The sequence below is a fragment of the Aspergillus homomorphus genome (genome assembly GCF_003184865.1).
Source record: "Aspergillus homomorphus CBS 101889 unplaced genomic scaffold BO97scaffold_12, whole genome shotgun sequence".
Lineage (NCBI taxonomy): Eukaryota > Fungi > Ascomycota > Eurotiomycetes > Eurotiales > Aspergillaceae > Aspergillus > Aspergillus homomorphus.
In genome coordinates, this window is record NW_020291898.1 from 330,819 (window position 1) to 346,018 (window position 15,200).

A 15,200-nucleotide genomic window follows, 5' to 3' on the forward strand; every position below is an offset into this window, starting at 1 on the left:
TGAGCACCGAGCCTATTCCTATTCTATAAGTGGCGCGCATACGCGTCCCACGCTTGCAACGCGCGTCGCCGCGATAGTACCGCCCATCTCAGCTGGCCTCCAGGCTTCTATCCCGCCCTTCCTTAATCTGCCATTCCGTGACATGACGAGCGCTGCCGAGAAATAATGGAATCGGAAACGGGATCTCTTAATGCACTAACAAGTCATGACAACCCTCTCTTTGACTATGACGCTGGCCTGGATGCGGCATGGCAACAATCACCAACGGATTCCAGTAAAAAGCCTTATGATGAGGATACAACAGCTCCTATACTAGGCGTGGACGATAAGATCAAGGTTAGCAAGCACCGCCGACTTGCTGCGAAACTAGATGAGAGCAGGTAAGGTCAAGTAGCATGCTGCACAAGGGCCGATTCGATGACTTATTCATCATCGTCTAGGTTACTTTCACACTCCGGGATCCCCAAGTTGCGCCGCACATCAAAGCAGAGAATTAAATTGAAGGGCAAAGGACACGAGGTTTACCACCACCAATATCCCGATTCATTCTTCTCTCACTCCTAATCTTACGGAACAGTTTTCTGACGTCGCTCGGCTCTTGAACTTTTATCAAATGTGGCTTGATGACCTGTACCCTCGTGCCAAGTTCGCCGATGGTCTGGCCATTATCGAAAAGCTCGGTCACTCCAAACGCCTACAGACAATGAGACGGGAGTGGATCGACGAGGAGAAACCAGAAGCGTTCGCAGCTGAAGTAGGGAAGATGCCACGATTAAACTATTCCAGTCAGCAAGCTCTCAATGACCCCAACGCAGCCATTGACACTGTTACTCCGATAGAGACATTTGACACTTTAACGAATCCAATGATTCTTGAGGATAGGCACGGAACCATGACGTCTGATTCGCTACAAGCTTCGGAGCGGGAAGCACACACAGAGATACCAGAGAGTGGTATAGGACATGACATACCCGAGGATGATGAGTTGGAGTTCCTTTTGAGAGAACATCAACATGAGAATATCGGCGGCTAATGTGATTTTTACACTGGCCTGAAGCTCGACTGTTCATATATCACTGACTAAGAAATTTTGGTAATATTTTACCTCAATAATTAGTGTATAACACGGATGATGAAGGTCTCGCCCTAATCGAATAACAAACCGTTGATTAAGGCATCGTGCATATTGATATGGAAAGTTGAATGCATTTGAATAATACATTGCAGCTCTGAGACGGCGACTATACAAAATCAAAGATATATGAGCATTGGCGAACTCAAAGCAGACTCCGCCTCTTGTAGATGAAGTATAGCCAGTTTGGAGACGATCATAGTGTTACAGGTTCGGTAAATACAGAGAATTGGCCGCCCGCACCCGCCCAGTTCAATCTCTTCCCCCGGACAGCAGTATTTTCGACAAGCGTTGCTACCTCAATGTCGTCCTGTGTGCCTTGGCCAGTTTGATAGGTGGCAGAAAACCCCCATGACCAAGGCCGGCCATCGACATCGATGGCAATCGAGTGATCTGAGCCTGCCGCAACGGCATTGGCCTCGATTCCAGGCACGGACATTGGTGCTATAAGGATGCGCGGACGCCCACGCTCATCTTTTATGACCGCTTCTTCAGGGAGGGTTTCGATCTTCAAACCCGTCTGAAACCCGTCCAATCGTCCCCAGACGAGACATTGACCGCTGCTGGTGGCGGCAAGTGAATGGTGAGCGCCGCCGCACAACTGAATGATATCCTGGTTCGACAGCGAATCGACAATTGTAGGGTGGACAATTGCAGCTTCATCATCACCAGCACCGGCCCTGATACCCGTCTCACCAAAACTGTTGAGACCCCAAGCGTAGACATTACCAGATTGGTGTACGGCAAAGGAATGGAAAGCACCACAAGCAATGTGCACAATACTCTTGGGTAGGCCAAACTCGCGTGGCTGAAGCCCGTTTAGCCTATTCCTCTCAATGATACGGCGGCCTAGCTGGTTCTGCTGCCCAGAGCCCCATGAATACACGGCGCCCTTCTCATTAAGAGCGAGAACGTGGTTGTCACCACAAACCAGGTGTTTTATCATCTTCAGCGAAGGAATATGAGTGGGGATAGCTTGTATCTTGTTATGAGGATCAAAGCCCAAGATGCCATCATTACTCTTCGTATGGTTAGCTTAGGCTATTCACAAGGCGCGAAAGACAGCTTACCCGGAAAGTTCCCCAGCCATAGACTTGACCTTCATCCGTGAGGGCAAAACTAGAGCTGTCGCCAGCAGCAACTTCCACAAAAATAGTACCCTCTGGGAAAACGTCAGATGGAATAGCAGTAGGAGTCGACTCGTTCGGGTTCAGGCCAGTGTCGTCGTCAGAATCTGAATCCGAGTCGCTCTTAGCTTCGTCCACATCTCTGAAGCCCCCGTCCCAGGTTGTATCCCTTCCAAGCGCTCCCTGGTCATTGACACCCCATGTAAGAATCTTGTTGTCGTATGTAAGCGCCACACAATGCATCCCGCCCACTGCGACTTGTACAACACCGACTCGGTCTGCTGGCAAGTGTGGATTGAGACGAGGCCTTTTTACGTCGATGGCGGTCTTCCCTGCTCCGAGACCCAGCTCGCCGGAGCTACCTTCGCCGCAGACATAGACATTTAGGCGGGTGGTGGGAGCATCGTTGATGATAACCTTGGGTTTCGGCTTCGTCACCCGAGGTCGGGCGACACGAGCCTTCTTCGATTCGGGAGCTGGTTTTTCTTCGTCGGCGACGGCTTTTCGCTTTCCGGATTTCGCGGACACAGCTTCGTGACCACTAGTTTTGCTAGCCTTGGTCTTCTTTGGAGCCGCGGATTTGACTATAGTTGTTTGTCTGTTGGTAGCTTCATTGGACTTAGCGGAGTGTCCACGGGTCTTTGAAGCCGTAGATGTTGCCGATCGCTTCGCTGTTGCGATTGTGGTAGCAATAGCTGTGGTGGCTGCCCTATTCGGCTTGCCTTTATCAGCAGCTGCTCGGGTTGCGGCAGACTTAGATGCACCTTTTTTTAGAGGCATCACGGCGAGAAGCGCAGGTTAACCTACCACAAGCTGTTTGCGAAACCAGGCAAGACAAGGCTATATCGAAAAGGAGGACCAAAGATTAACAAGTTGAGCAATGTAACACCCTGAAAGGATATCACAGAAATGACTTGATCAATTGAGGTGGTCCGGAGGATGAGGGTTGTCAGTCCATTGTTGTTCTATTGTTGCTGTTTTGTGAGAGACCACGCCACGCCAAGAACAACACTGTTGCCTAAGTCGTACTAGTTCATGTAGCGGGCATGGTTGAAAGTATCTCAACAAAGCCAGAGAGCCAGAGAGAGCAGCTTCATGAGCAAGCTTTCTTTGTCTCTTTCTAATACCCTTGACTAATTACTGAGATGTCAGCCAAATGTGCTTAGAAAGCAAGGGACGCGGTTGCAGAAATTCACCTCACCTCTTTCTGGTGGTAGCTTTTAGGCCAGAACATCCACCAGTACAACTTGGTTTACACTTCAATCAGCCGCCATTTGAAGATCGATCTTGTTTTGCTTCTTGACAAGAACTGAATGAAAGCCATTGCGGTCTTCACTTTCTGCCTTGTACTCAGCATCAGCCTCTGATGCACTCGACAGACGTTATAGGGTATCCTGCTATCTTGATTGGCTTTAGGCTAGGCTCATAATCTCTATCAATGGTGAACCTTAGGCTTATGTGCAACGTAATAGGGTGCCGCATTGTAGCAGCCCCGCATGGAAGAACTGGTAGTGAGCTGAGGGAGAAAGCGGGCCATCTCGTCATTCGATGTTGGAAGTGAAGGGTCTTTCTGTGCGTATTCTGCCGCACATGATGACATTCTGGCCCAATGGCATCCACCTCACATCCTTGGGATTTAAGGCTGCGTTGGGCTTTCCTTCTTTATCGCGTTTTGAGTCTGGACTCACGCTCACTCCACTAGAGCCGAGATAGGTGGGGGCGACAGTGACGATGATTGAATCAATGAAATCGGCATACTCGGGATTTAACAACTCACTAAGGACGGTACCTCCGCCCTCGATCATGACGCTCTTGATCCCCTCAGACGCCAGAGCGCGCAGGATAGCTTCCCAGCGCAATCGCCAATCTTGATTGTATTCCATGATTCGAAGAAAGTCGCCCCCGTAGCCTTTGAGCATCATTAACTTCTGGGGATGGATGCGGGCTCCGGGCGATACCACAACCCACGGCGCTTTGCCTTTACCCTCCACTGCAGTTCTCAGCATGCGGCATTCAGGATGAATGGACCATCGCCCAGTGGGATCAATCACCACAGGTCGCGGCTGCCACATCCTCCCTAGACCGCCGTAGCCTCCCGCTCCTTCCAATCTACAGTTCAAGCCAGGGTTATCAGCAAGGACCGTCCCAACCCCGATCAAGATAGCGTCATGACGGGATCGTAGATAGTGAGTCATGAGCTTGGCCTCTGGGCCCGAGAGTACCGTCTGCATGCCTGGGAGTAGTGAAATCTTCGAATCCATAGAGGATGCGTAAGATAAAGTAACGTGAGGGAGATGGCGTCGCTCATCGTGTTTCGGGAGATAAGGCTCGAGAAAATCCAGGGGGAACTGGGGAAATGATAGAGTGTCAGGTGGTAGCGATGACTTCAGGATAGCGTCCGACAACACCAGGCTATCGCTGTCGCTCCCACTCCCACGTTTTCTCACGATGCCATGGCCTTTTTGGTATTCATAGCCATCATGCGGTACGAGTTTGACCTCAGGGTTCTGTATTCGCCACTTTGCTGAAACATTGCGGACGTCTGTTACTGTGAAGAACTTGCCGCCAGCCTCCTCAAGCTTTGCGGGCTCTTCTTGGAATTTGGTGTAAATGGAAGATGGTAAGTACCCCTTGACTGCTTCTCTGCGTGCAAATTCCATGAGCCCCGAGTTCCGCTTCACCTTGTCGATATAGTCAAGGTCGTGCGAATGCACACGGCTGCTTCCTGGAGTCCTCGCGATAGTTACAGTCGAATAAGCCCCTTCAAATTTGACAACTTTGATCTGAAAGTTGCAAATGCCGCCCTCTCGCACTCTCTTCTTTCGAGGGCGTTTGCCTTCTGGTAAAGGCCGAGTTTCCGATGTACGATGAGTGGGACGCCGCAACCGACACATATAATAGTCCGTAGTGCAATGCCCCTCTTTGCTGGAGTTTGACCTTTGTTTAACCCACACGTTATCAATGAATGGCCAGTAGGTCTCAAACTCCACGAGACTTATCTCTATGGGGTCCTTGCATTCAAACATCACTCGTCGTATCCTGGAGATATTGGGGGGGTTGTTTATGAGACAGTCGGGTTGAGATAAGCTGGAATGCCGAGAGTTGGGTAGGCCGTCAAGGTTGAGGTTTGAGTCGCGAGATATACCGCTCGGTAAAATCGCGCCGTTCTGCAAGGCCAAGTCTGCGGAACTCAAAGCGACTCGTTCGTCAATAGTACCGATAGCTAGACGTACGGGCTGATTCCCAAGGGCCTCAATATCCGATACACTGGCGAGTTCCTGACCTTCGTCTTCTTCGTCTTCGCAGGATGTCACCATATTCGTGATCGAGACAACCCCGGCTTGATCTCTCGCTTGAGCCGAGGGTCCATTTGATGACGGCTCGTCCCTGGGACGACCGGACAGCGTTGACTTTTCACCCGTGCCAGATGCGTCAGGACGGTCATGTCCCATGTCGGGCACTGCAGCCTCGTGTTGAGAGTTTTGTTTAGATGGCTCAAAGACATGTGCACAAGGCGGTATTGTAGGTTGCGTGGATCAGCCTGTATCCATGGTGGGATGTGAGTCAACTAGTGCTGTCTGTGTGGTCCACGCTGCTGCCACATTCCGTCACCCCTATGGTGCTCATCCACTTTCGAAGTATCTATTCGGTCGAAGATTCAGCTGTAGGCTGGTGCTGAGTGGGTTTGAATGATTGTTGCGGGTCCAGGTCTTGGCGTCTGGGCTTTAGTTGCGGGCAACTGCCCGCGCATACCTACCTTAGTCCATAGCTAGCAATTAATTATTCAAGCAAGAGCTCACCCCGAGGCCCAATTAAGCAGCCATTTTGTATTTCAAGTCCCTATGCTATCTAAGAACTACTACATGTGGATCGGTAGAGTCCCAAGAACAAAGGGCACATGGACCTGAATCTTGCACATAAAATCCAATGAGCTGAAGGGAATTTCTTAATACGCTCCAATCTCCGCCCCAGCGCGCGCAAGCGTTTCGTACACTTTGGGCGGCAGCTTATACTTGACCATGCCCGAGAATACCATCAAGTCCTTGGCCATGACCAACAGCTCATCCGATAGCCCCTGTCTGATCTCATTGTCGTACGCACTGGAGCCAAGGCGATCACGTTCATGCCCAATGCAGGTGATACTCCACATGATGACATGGCCAACGTTATGGGAGATTATGGCAGGAAAGGACGAGAAAGCTTGGGCAGCACTTCGGATATAAGGAACAGAGCCTCTTGCCCGTAGAGGAAGGAGATTCAGGTCATTGATAGCCTAGAGAATGTTGGCATCAGCAGAGAAACCATATATGGCGACAAGAAAACCTACATCAAGAGCAGAAGTCCATTTTCCTGCTTCAACTTCTGCCTTCGCTTCCATCATGCGAAGCAATAGCCCACATGAGTCACGATTGACTTGACGAATTCGTTGATAGTATAAAGCATTGACGTTGTATAGACCAATCATGTTCTTAGCTAAAACTACTGGATCTTCCACAGCAGTTAGGCTGAGGCTGCTCCCAGGTTCGAGCAGAGCTTCCTGCCTCGAATCTTGATTGCCCTTCTGCAAATCAGCCCGAGGTCTCAGAGGTTGCAACTTCATGAGTGGCGCTCCTAAGTCAATAGCGACAGCGTCGGAAAGAGCTCGGTTGATGATATCGATGACACGATCGTAGTCTTCGGCAAGATGGTACAGGAGGACTGCATCTGTAATCAGACCTTTGTCGTCGGCAATGGCCGCCGCCTGCACTGTTATTGTTTTGAGGGATTCTTCTTGATCGACAAGTTTGATCAGGCTAATTCGCTGCTCGATCAAACCTTTGATTCTGCTTCCGTCAGAGCGTACATCACCCAACAGCTTAGCAAAATCTCTGGTTTCCAGAATGTACTCCCGTAGAGCCTCGTGACACACAGAAGCTTGGGATCTACCCAAGGAACCGGGCAAGTCAGCATTGAGGCACAGCAAAGAAAAGTAATCTATGGCTGCCTCAACATATGCTGTGCGGAATTCCTTAGTGTACTGGGTGATCAGCAAGGCGAAGTTGACCTGTGGGTACTGTTTCACAGTGAAAGACACTATTATCGTTAATAGGCTGAACGAGCAAGACAACTAAGAAAACAGCATTGTGCCACTTACATAGTTCTTCGCCCGAGCTATAGAAATCCGACACACGGAGCAGGCCATAGTATGCCAGCGCAATGGCGAAGTGTACTGCACTGATTGGAGAATAGGACAGGAGATATGAGACAGCTTGCTCGAACATGCCTCCTAAGATCTGCAAGAAAAAAAAGGTTCCGTAGCCCTCGGGGCCGTCTTGGCCTTTGCCAAAGACCCTTTGCCCAATCTCTGTAATATCATTTTGAATGTCTTCAAGGCCGAAAACATCCCCTGCAATTTCCTCTGCGCGGTCATCCTCTCTGGCTAGCGTGAATTGCAGCCACATCCAATCCTCCACGCCCTGATTGACGCCTTCCAACCGTCTACGGGTGAGCTCACAGCGCCCGATTATTTTGTAGCAAGCCATGCGATAAGGATCGACAGTATTGTCAGGGGCATTTCGCGACCGCTGTTGGTATTCCCCGTTAATCTTTTGTTGCAGGTCTCTCGGCAATCGCCTATTTTGGGCATAAGTCGTCATGTATGTCACAAATTTGTGATCCAAAGAACGGAAACCTGGATCCTGGCTAACGTATTCTGCTGCTTCCGTGACGAAACCACAGCGAAGAAGATAGAATATGAGAATCCAGCAATAATCCTCGCCAACCATCTGGAGCTCGGTTCCGTCCGGAGCAAGGTCTCTTCTTGCGGCTCTGAGCCGGATATAAGCACGGATTTTGTTGATCACGGTTGGAATGCCGCCAAGTTGTGCTTCTTTAGGATTTTTCGCAATCATATTATCCAGATCAGTATAGAATTTCTTTTCAAGGAATGATCGCGAGCCCAAAACTATACGATTCCTGAGATTCATCGCTTTGCGTGAGGTTGGCGCTTCATCTAAGTAGTCTGCGGAAAATTGCCGCTCCCTCAATGCGATAGGGTCCGAAATATTTAGCGCATCCGGTGACTCCCCAACAATACTGATCAAGGCCCTGTAGGCATCGTACAATTGTCGTGGAACCTGATGCAAATTAGTTATTGACACACATACAGCTGAGCGCACCAACTTACATCGCCACCTGCGCGCCCTTCAACGTCGGAGAAATCATGTAGAATAGGAAACGTTCGGGATTGAAGTCTGGCCGAATTTAACAGCTGTACTTTGTCCGCGTAGTAGCCCATCTTCTCCCTCAAAAAACGAAGATCAGAAGAGTGACCGCCCGAACCATCGTTGCGCTCCATTTGGTCCTCGAATATCTGAAGGCCTGCCGCTCCAATCCCTGGCATCCCAATGACAGATTTGTCCAAGCCAGAACGTCCAAAGACACTCCGGCGCGACGTTGATGTGGGACCGTGGGTAGACGCAGTACCGAGCTGCTGCGCTCGGTGGACGGAACGACCAAACGCACTTCTTCCATCCTTAGTGTTGTCATCCTTGTGGGTCAATCCGAAGTGCTGGAATATTTTCCGTCGTTGTTCCTCCCAGTTCAAGTCGAGCTTTTCTTCCAGGAACAGATCAAAATCTCTTTGTGTGCGGGCAAGGCTTTCGGTTATCATAACTTGACGACCGCGCTGTTGCAGGTTTCTTAGATATTTCTGATTATCTGGATCGAAGGTCTCCTGTTCTTTCGGCGCTACCGATAATGATGCCTGCGGATCTAGAGCCTTGAGGTCCCGTAATGCGTGCCCGGGTGAGACACCGGACGCAGCAAGCATATAGTGACTGAGAACCATGAGTACATCATATGCAATGTATGTTTTGAGCTTCAAAAGGGTCGTGGAAAGGCGCGGGCGCCGGGGGAGGGGAGAGCGTGGACGCGCTTACGCTTTGCTATTCGCTGCAGATTGTTGACTATTCTTGGTCTCCTTGCTACCAAGCTCTCGCGCTTTTTTGCGGATGTCATCGAGACCCAGCTGCAAGGTGGGCAGCTCGTCGAAATTGCTGTTGGGTCCGATTGTCGAAAAAGGCCTCTTTCTCCCGCGCTCTAAAAGGCTATTGAAAAAAGCGGGTTGTGTCTGGTTGGAGAACTGCAACGGTTGCGCGACACTAGGCTGCGTCGCGTTCTGTCCGAGGAAAGAGCTCTGAGTCGGTTGCTGTTGGGACTGCGGCTGCTTTGCAAACAAAGATCCACCCGAGGATGTTTGTGTTGTGGGCGTGTTGCCAAAAATGCTTGCTGTGTTATTCTGCAGCAAGCTTCCTGGCTGTGTTGTGGCCCCTACACCAGCCGCCCCAAACAAGGAGCCTGGGGTTGTGGATGTCATTGGGAAAGCTTCGCTGCAGTGCGAGAATATGGAAAATGGGAAGCAGAACGCTTTGCAGGTACTAGATTGCGTGATATATGCATTAGGACCAGTTGCCAATCCTCAGTATATAGCTAGACTCAGGGTTTATCGCGACATACCGCTTTTTCTCTGGTGAGAATTTTCTCTGGTGAGAAAGACGTGCTGCTTTCGGTACTCTACTCCTCTTGTCTGCCAAAGCAACTCGACGTTTACAGCAGACTTCGGCCGGTGGATTGCCAGGCTCAGCCAAGATTTCGGACTTATGTTTGGCCGAGGAACTTCTAGCCGCTTGGTCACACTCATTCGATGGTACGCCATTATGTGGCAGCAATATATCATCTAAAAGCTTGTGCTATCAGACCAATCTCGAGCTATCAGTCTGAAGATCCAATTGGGATCGGAACTCCGTCAATCGTGAGATCAGTACGAAAATGCCGGTATTTCAAGCCAAGACATTTCGGCGAGCAACAACAGCATCCTCAACCCTCGGCGAGCGAGTCGGTGCAGCGTATAGATCTCGCCTCCCCAGGCATCCATTTCTGCTATTTGGTTTACCTTTCATCGCGATCATAGTCGCCGGGTCTTTTGCGCTGACACCAGCTGCCGCCTTAAGATATGAACGCTATGATCGCAAAGTAAAGCAACTCAGTCAGGAGGAAGCTATCAACCTGGGTCTTAAGGGCCCGGATGGCGAGGAAGGCATTAAACGAAATCCACGGCGACGAATAATTGGAGGTGAGCGAGAAGAATACTATGTAAGTAATCTTCTTCATGTCACTTCGGCTCGCGGAAGCTCATGTTTTGCTTATTTGTGCTCTAGAGACTTATGGCCAAGGACCTCGATGACTGGGAACAAAAGCGAGTGCAACGTTTCAAAGGTGAACCCGATGGCAAGCTTTGAAGCACGAATTGCAGCTTTCGAAAACGGGACTACTCAATTCTAGTGCAATCACCTCGAATTTGTGAATGTTTGACATACCCCTATGCTCAAGCTTTCATCAAGATTTCGACTATGGCAAATCAATTTCGACCTGGGATGGGATATCCCGGCGCACCCTACCTCCACTATCTTATGCAAACATGACAAATAGCCAACCAACCACTTTTTTCTTGCCTCGTCTCGAAGTATGAATATGCTTCCTGATGAAAAGATATTGAGGTATCCTTCTCAATTTTGCGTTCCTAGAAACTCGATGACAAGGAAGCATTATTTGCAGTGATCCGTTGGGGTATTTTCAGTATCGATATATATGCCAATTTTGCTACACTCCGATAAAGTCAAGAGACTGGACCATGCGAGGCTAGTGAGCATCGTGCAAATTCCCCCGGATGTCTCAATGGCTCAGAAACAAACATATGCAGGGGATCGCAGTTGAGACATAAATAATATACATAGTTCTCCATATTTAGACTCATGGCATGATCAAAGACAGCCGCTCTATACTCAGATCTGAAGCATCTGAGAATGAATACACCCCCCTAAGACTTCATTTGCTTAGTATGCATGGTTGTTATGGAGACAATGTACTCATTAACCCCGATCGATCGTCTTGCCCTACAGCACTTAATTTCCGCTTCGCCAGTCCGATGCACCTGGCCACTTTCTCAATGGACATACACTGGAGTGTGTTGAGGGGTGGATTTGATGAACCTTTAACCTATATGTTGTACTTTACTGCAACAGCCTGCTGCTGTAATCTAGCTTTCACTCAGTACCGTTGATGTGTAGTCGGTGAAAATGGTTTGCCTAGTGATCGGATATTTCGATGTGCTCTATAAGGATGAGAGAGATGGACTTTACTGTCAGCTGACGGTGACATATGCTAGGAAAGCGCCATAGTGAGCGCTGCTTGCCCTCTCTTTCTCCCTTTACTTCTCCTGCTCCCTGTCCTCATAGGTAAGCATAAGAGATACCACATGCTGGGCTCTGACGAAGTCGCCACACTCCAGTCGAGTTCCTGGTCGATCGAGGAGATCCAGACCGGCCGCCGCCGCATGGGTTTCGAGTCTTTTCTGCACACGTGCCGCCTTCCGACCCTCTGCCACCCACCCTATAACGTCATATCCGAGAGAACAACGTCGTTCCCTCCATTTCCTTTACCCTCCATTCGCTCTTCCGCACAATTCGCTCGGCTGTTGACCCCCGACCCCTTCATGCTCGAACAATGGCTGTGGATCAGTGATATCAGCCAACAGTGACCTCCTCCCTTTCCTTCCCCCACTTTTCCTTGCTCGGAATTCCATTGGTCCAGGAACTTGACTGCAGTCGGGCGTGCGATCCCCCCCCCCCCCCCCCCCGATTCCCCCCCTCCCTTAGCTGAGACTTAGGAATCCCCGATTGCGAGAAGCCAAAATTACTTGCCATCTGCCTGTCTTCTCTCACCTCTCTCCATGGTGCTTTGCCTTTCTTTTGTAATCATAGCCCGACTCTTCTTGAACCTGGAGCATTTTCTTACCTCAGTTTAAGCCCTCCGGATTATCGCTGTTCAGCCAATCCGCTTCTCATATCCTGCTCTTCTTCCCATATTTTTCATCGAAGCTGTAACCTGTGACACCATCGCCTCCTGCCAGATTTTGCAGCCCTTCTGAACTGGGCATCGCTTAGCTCGCCGGACCTGGTTTCTGAGCTAGACTGAGACCAATCTTCGAGCAGAACGATTAAACCTCCAGACATCAGCGTCAGCGAAGCGAAAACCACTCATTAGGTCATATGGTGTGGAACAACTAGTTTGCAAGTCTAAGTGGTTGGTGCAGGCAGCATCATCCCTTAGTTTGACTCGACCACTACGTTGCTCACCAGGCTGGAATCAATCTCGCGATGGCAGAGGAGGTCTATTTTTGAACACAAATTCCGATATATCGGCTGAAAGAAAAAAAAAGCAGACTTCCGTTCTGCCTTGACAAAGAACAATGTCGGCTATGACAGGTTCAAGATCACCTACATCCCCTTGGCCGTCAGAGTGCCAGAACCTGCAGCTTGATCAAACTTCGAACTCGACGCCTTTCTTTACCTTTTGTGATGCTCACCCTGGTTCCCATGGACCTGCGGGACTTGGTTCATCGAATACAGTCTTAGAACGTCCAAGTCCTAATCATTTCTCGATCAGTGTGGATAGTCCGGGTAGCTTTGCAAACAATCGGGAACCGGTACCACATGCTCAACCTGCAATATCATATCCAAAAGTACAACCATCAAACAATAGAACGCTCGATAACAACCCGACTACTTCGAAAAGCGGAATTGCATTCAACAACCATTTGAAGACATCCGCCGGCCTTGGATTTCCACGGAACCGAGACCTAGTGTTCCCCGGTGTTGGCGCACCTTCGGGACAGCTGACTTTCATGGATGGGTGTCCCATCTCTATAGACGATTGTGCAGGGCTTCTCGAGTCCTCCGATCGGGATGTCATGCTTCTGGATGTGCGACCCTACGCGCATTTCGCGAGGGGAACTATTGATGGATCTCTTAACCTATGTATACCGACAACCCTGCTAAAGCGCCCCTCATTCGATACGCAGAAACTAGCGAATACTTTCACGGCCGATTCTGATAAGATGAAATTCGCGCGATGGCGGCAGTTCCACTACATCGTCGTCTTCGATGCCGCTACTTCTGATATGAAAGATGCAGGTCCACTCGCTAATGTGCTCAAGAAGTTCACAAGTGAAGGCTGGGATGGGGAGGCTCGAATCCTACTCGGGGGCTTTAAAACATTCGCATCTCGCTTTCCTCACCTTGTGAGGCAGCAGCAGCTTCCAGCTTCGGGGGCGCCGACGAAGAAAACTCCCAGGATGCATATTGATCTCCCTTCAGCCGCTCCAGTCGCAGGCGGGTGTGCTCTTCCCGAATCATCTCATGCTGCGATACCCTTTTTTGCAAACATCAGGCAACATACGGACTTGGTAGATGGTGTCGGGCAGATTCCTTTACAGCTCCCCTCAACCCTCACGGAACCCAAAAGACAACGACTTCCTTCGTGGCTACGTGATGTGTCAGAGACCTCGGACAGGGGTCGCAAAGTATCCGAGAGATTTTTGGCGCTGGAGAAAAGGGAGTTCGAACGCATGAAGCGGGCGCTTTCTTACGACAAATCTGCCAACTCTGCAGCGATCGATACCTCATCAGAGAAGTATCGTGTCGCAGGAATTGAGAAAGGAACTAAAAATAGGTACAACGACATATATCCGTTTGAGCATTCTCGAGTCAGATTGCAGAATGTTTCTCCCGGTGGCTGCGACTATGTGAATGGGAATCATTTAAAAGCAGAAAAGGGCGGTAAATGTTATATTGCTACACAGGCCCCAGTTCCTGATACCTTTGATGTAAGTCGGATACGCGGTCCTCCTACCCGCCCTGTCTCAGTTGCCAGAAGTAGCATCGAACTTTCCCTTGCTTACCATTTTCATAGGATTTTTGGCGAGTAATATGGGAACAGGACGTTCGTCTTGTGGTCTCATTGACTGCCGAGGTCGAAAGGGGCCAGGTTAAGTGTCACCCATACTGGAAGTCGGGAGAATATGGACAATGCCAGGTCAACAATTTTTCTCAGAAGTTGATCTACCTGAATTCTCGAGATTCGCCCCAGGTTGACCTTGAAGGCAATCAACTACCTCCCGACGTGAAAGACGATCCAGGCAACCCATACATCGTCGTCAGGCATTTTGGTTTGTCACACTCAGCCTTTCCATTTCAGCCATTACGAGAAGTCACCCAATTGCAATACCCTCATTGGCCTGACTTTGGGACAACCTCACAGCCTACACACCTCCTCAGACTTATCGAGTATTGTGATCGGGTTCTCAATGCAACGAATAGTCCTATTCCGGGCTCGTCCCAGAGACAAGCTGCGGATCAGCGACCGGTCTTGGTGCACTGCAGTGCTGGCTGTGGACGCACCGGCGCCTTTTGTACAGTCGATACTGTGCTAGATATAATGAAGCGGCAAAGGGGTCAAGGCGCCGTCGACGACATGAGTTCAAGACCCACTGAGGGTCAATGGGAATTTGATGAGGGTCTGGACCTCATTGAGAAGACCGTGGATGACTTTCGCAGACAGAGACCTAGCATGGTTCAAAACCTTTCGCAGTTCGTTCTGTGTTACGAAAGTGTGCTGGAATGGGTTGTTTCGCACATGGGTGAGTAGAATAGAGTTAGGTATTATTCAAGCATCTCTTGGTCATCACTGGATGATGAATTAGCGGGGATCTCTTAAATTGTTTAGGCCTGGATGTTTATCATACCTCCTGGCAAGCCTTGATCTCTTCCGGACCTTGATCACCATGTCTATATGTATTTATGAAAGCATTTTCGGGTGTTGGTATCTTATCTGGTTGTGTTCCGAGGTCTTGTTGAATTGTGCATTGAAATAAGGCCTGGGAATTATGAATATAAATTCTAGAATTTAGACTTAGTGATGATTTTCAGATGGATGGTCGCCGACTACCAGTTGGTTAACCGCCTTGTCCATTACTATTGAGCCGGAATAAAATGTTGAACCAAAGCATGAACCGGAGGTACTGTACTGTACATCATACTATATGCGGGAAGGTAGCTAAGCAC

General features: G+C 49.6%; 6 protein-coding genes across 6 annotated transcripts; 3 read left to right on the forward strand and 3 right to left on the reverse strand.

The window, feature by feature from the left end:
- Window positions 1-74: 74 nt before the first annotated feature.
- Window positions 75-1,176, forward strand: BO97DRAFT_404749 (Chromosome segregation in meiosis protein 3). Its single transcript, XM_025695026.1, has 3 exons — window positions 75-380; window positions 441-519; window positions 578-1,176. Exons 1-3 carry the CDS (start codon window positions 166-168, stop codon window positions 1,031-1,033), a joined length of 750 nt encoding a protein of 249 aa, XP_025552770.1. The 5' UTR covers window positions 75-165; the 3' UTR covers window positions 1,034-1,176.
- A 114-nt stretch (window positions 1,177-1,290) lies between these two features.
- Window positions 1,291-3,189, reverse strand: BO97DRAFT_404751 (RCC1/BLIP-II). The gene is made up of 2 exons (XM_025695027.1): window positions 2,203-3,189; window positions 1,291-2,153 (listed from the first exon to the last, which is right to left on the reverse strand). Exons 1-2 carry the CDS (start codon window positions 3,037-3,039, stop codon window positions 1,329-1,331), a joined length of 1,662 nt encoding a protein of 553 aa, XP_025552771.1. The 5' UTR covers window positions 3,040-3,189; the 3' UTR covers window positions 1,291-1,328.
- A 611-nt stretch (window positions 3,190-3,800) lies between these two features.
- Window positions 3,801-5,576, reverse strand: BO97DRAFT_342387 (RibD family protein; the record flags this gene model as incomplete). Its single annotated transcript, XM_025691671.1, has 1 exon — window positions 3,801-5,576. The coding sequence occupies one exon, from the start codon at window positions 5,574-5,576 to the stop codon at window positions 3,801-3,803; it is 1,776 nt and encodes a 591-aa protein (XP_025552772.1).
- Window positions 5,577-6,078: 502 nt separating this feature from the next.
- nic96 (linker nucleoporin NIC96) lies at window positions 6,079-9,820 on the reverse strand. The gene is made up of 6 exons (XM_025700526.1): window positions 9,757-9,820; window positions 9,180-9,677; window positions 8,426-9,077; window positions 7,394-8,375; window positions 6,587-7,332; window positions 6,079-6,532 (listed from the first exon to the last, which is right to left on the reverse strand). The coding sequence occupies exons 2-6, from the start codon at window positions 9,614-9,616 to the stop codon at window positions 6,206-6,208; spliced, it is 3,144 nt and encodes a 1,047-aa protein (XP_025552773.1). The 5' UTR covers window positions 9,617-9,677; window positions 9,757-9,820; the 3' UTR covers window positions 6,079-6,205.
- Window positions 9,821-10,068: 248 nt separating this feature from the next.
- On the forward strand, window positions 10,069-10,538 carry BO97DRAFT_423403 (cytochrome c oxidase assembly protein COX16; the record flags this gene model as incomplete). Its single annotated transcript, XM_025696873.1, has 2 exons — window positions 10,069-10,392; window positions 10,458-10,538. 2 exons carry the CDS (start codon window positions 10,069-10,071, stop codon window positions 10,536-10,538), a joined length of 405 nt encoding a protein of 134 aa, XP_025552774.1.
- Window positions 10,539-12,547: 2,009 nt separating this feature from the next.
- Window positions 12,548-14,784, forward strand: ptpA (putative protein tyrosine phosphatase (Pyp1); the record flags this gene model as incomplete). The annotated part of the gene is made up of 2 exons (XM_025691668.1): window positions 12,548-13,963; window positions 14,050-14,784. The coding sequence occupies 2 exons, from the start codon at window positions 12,548-12,550 to the stop codon at window positions 14,782-14,784; spliced, it is 2,151 nt and encodes a 716-aa protein (XP_025552775.1).
- Between the last annotated feature and the right edge of the window lie 416 nt (window positions 14,785-15,200).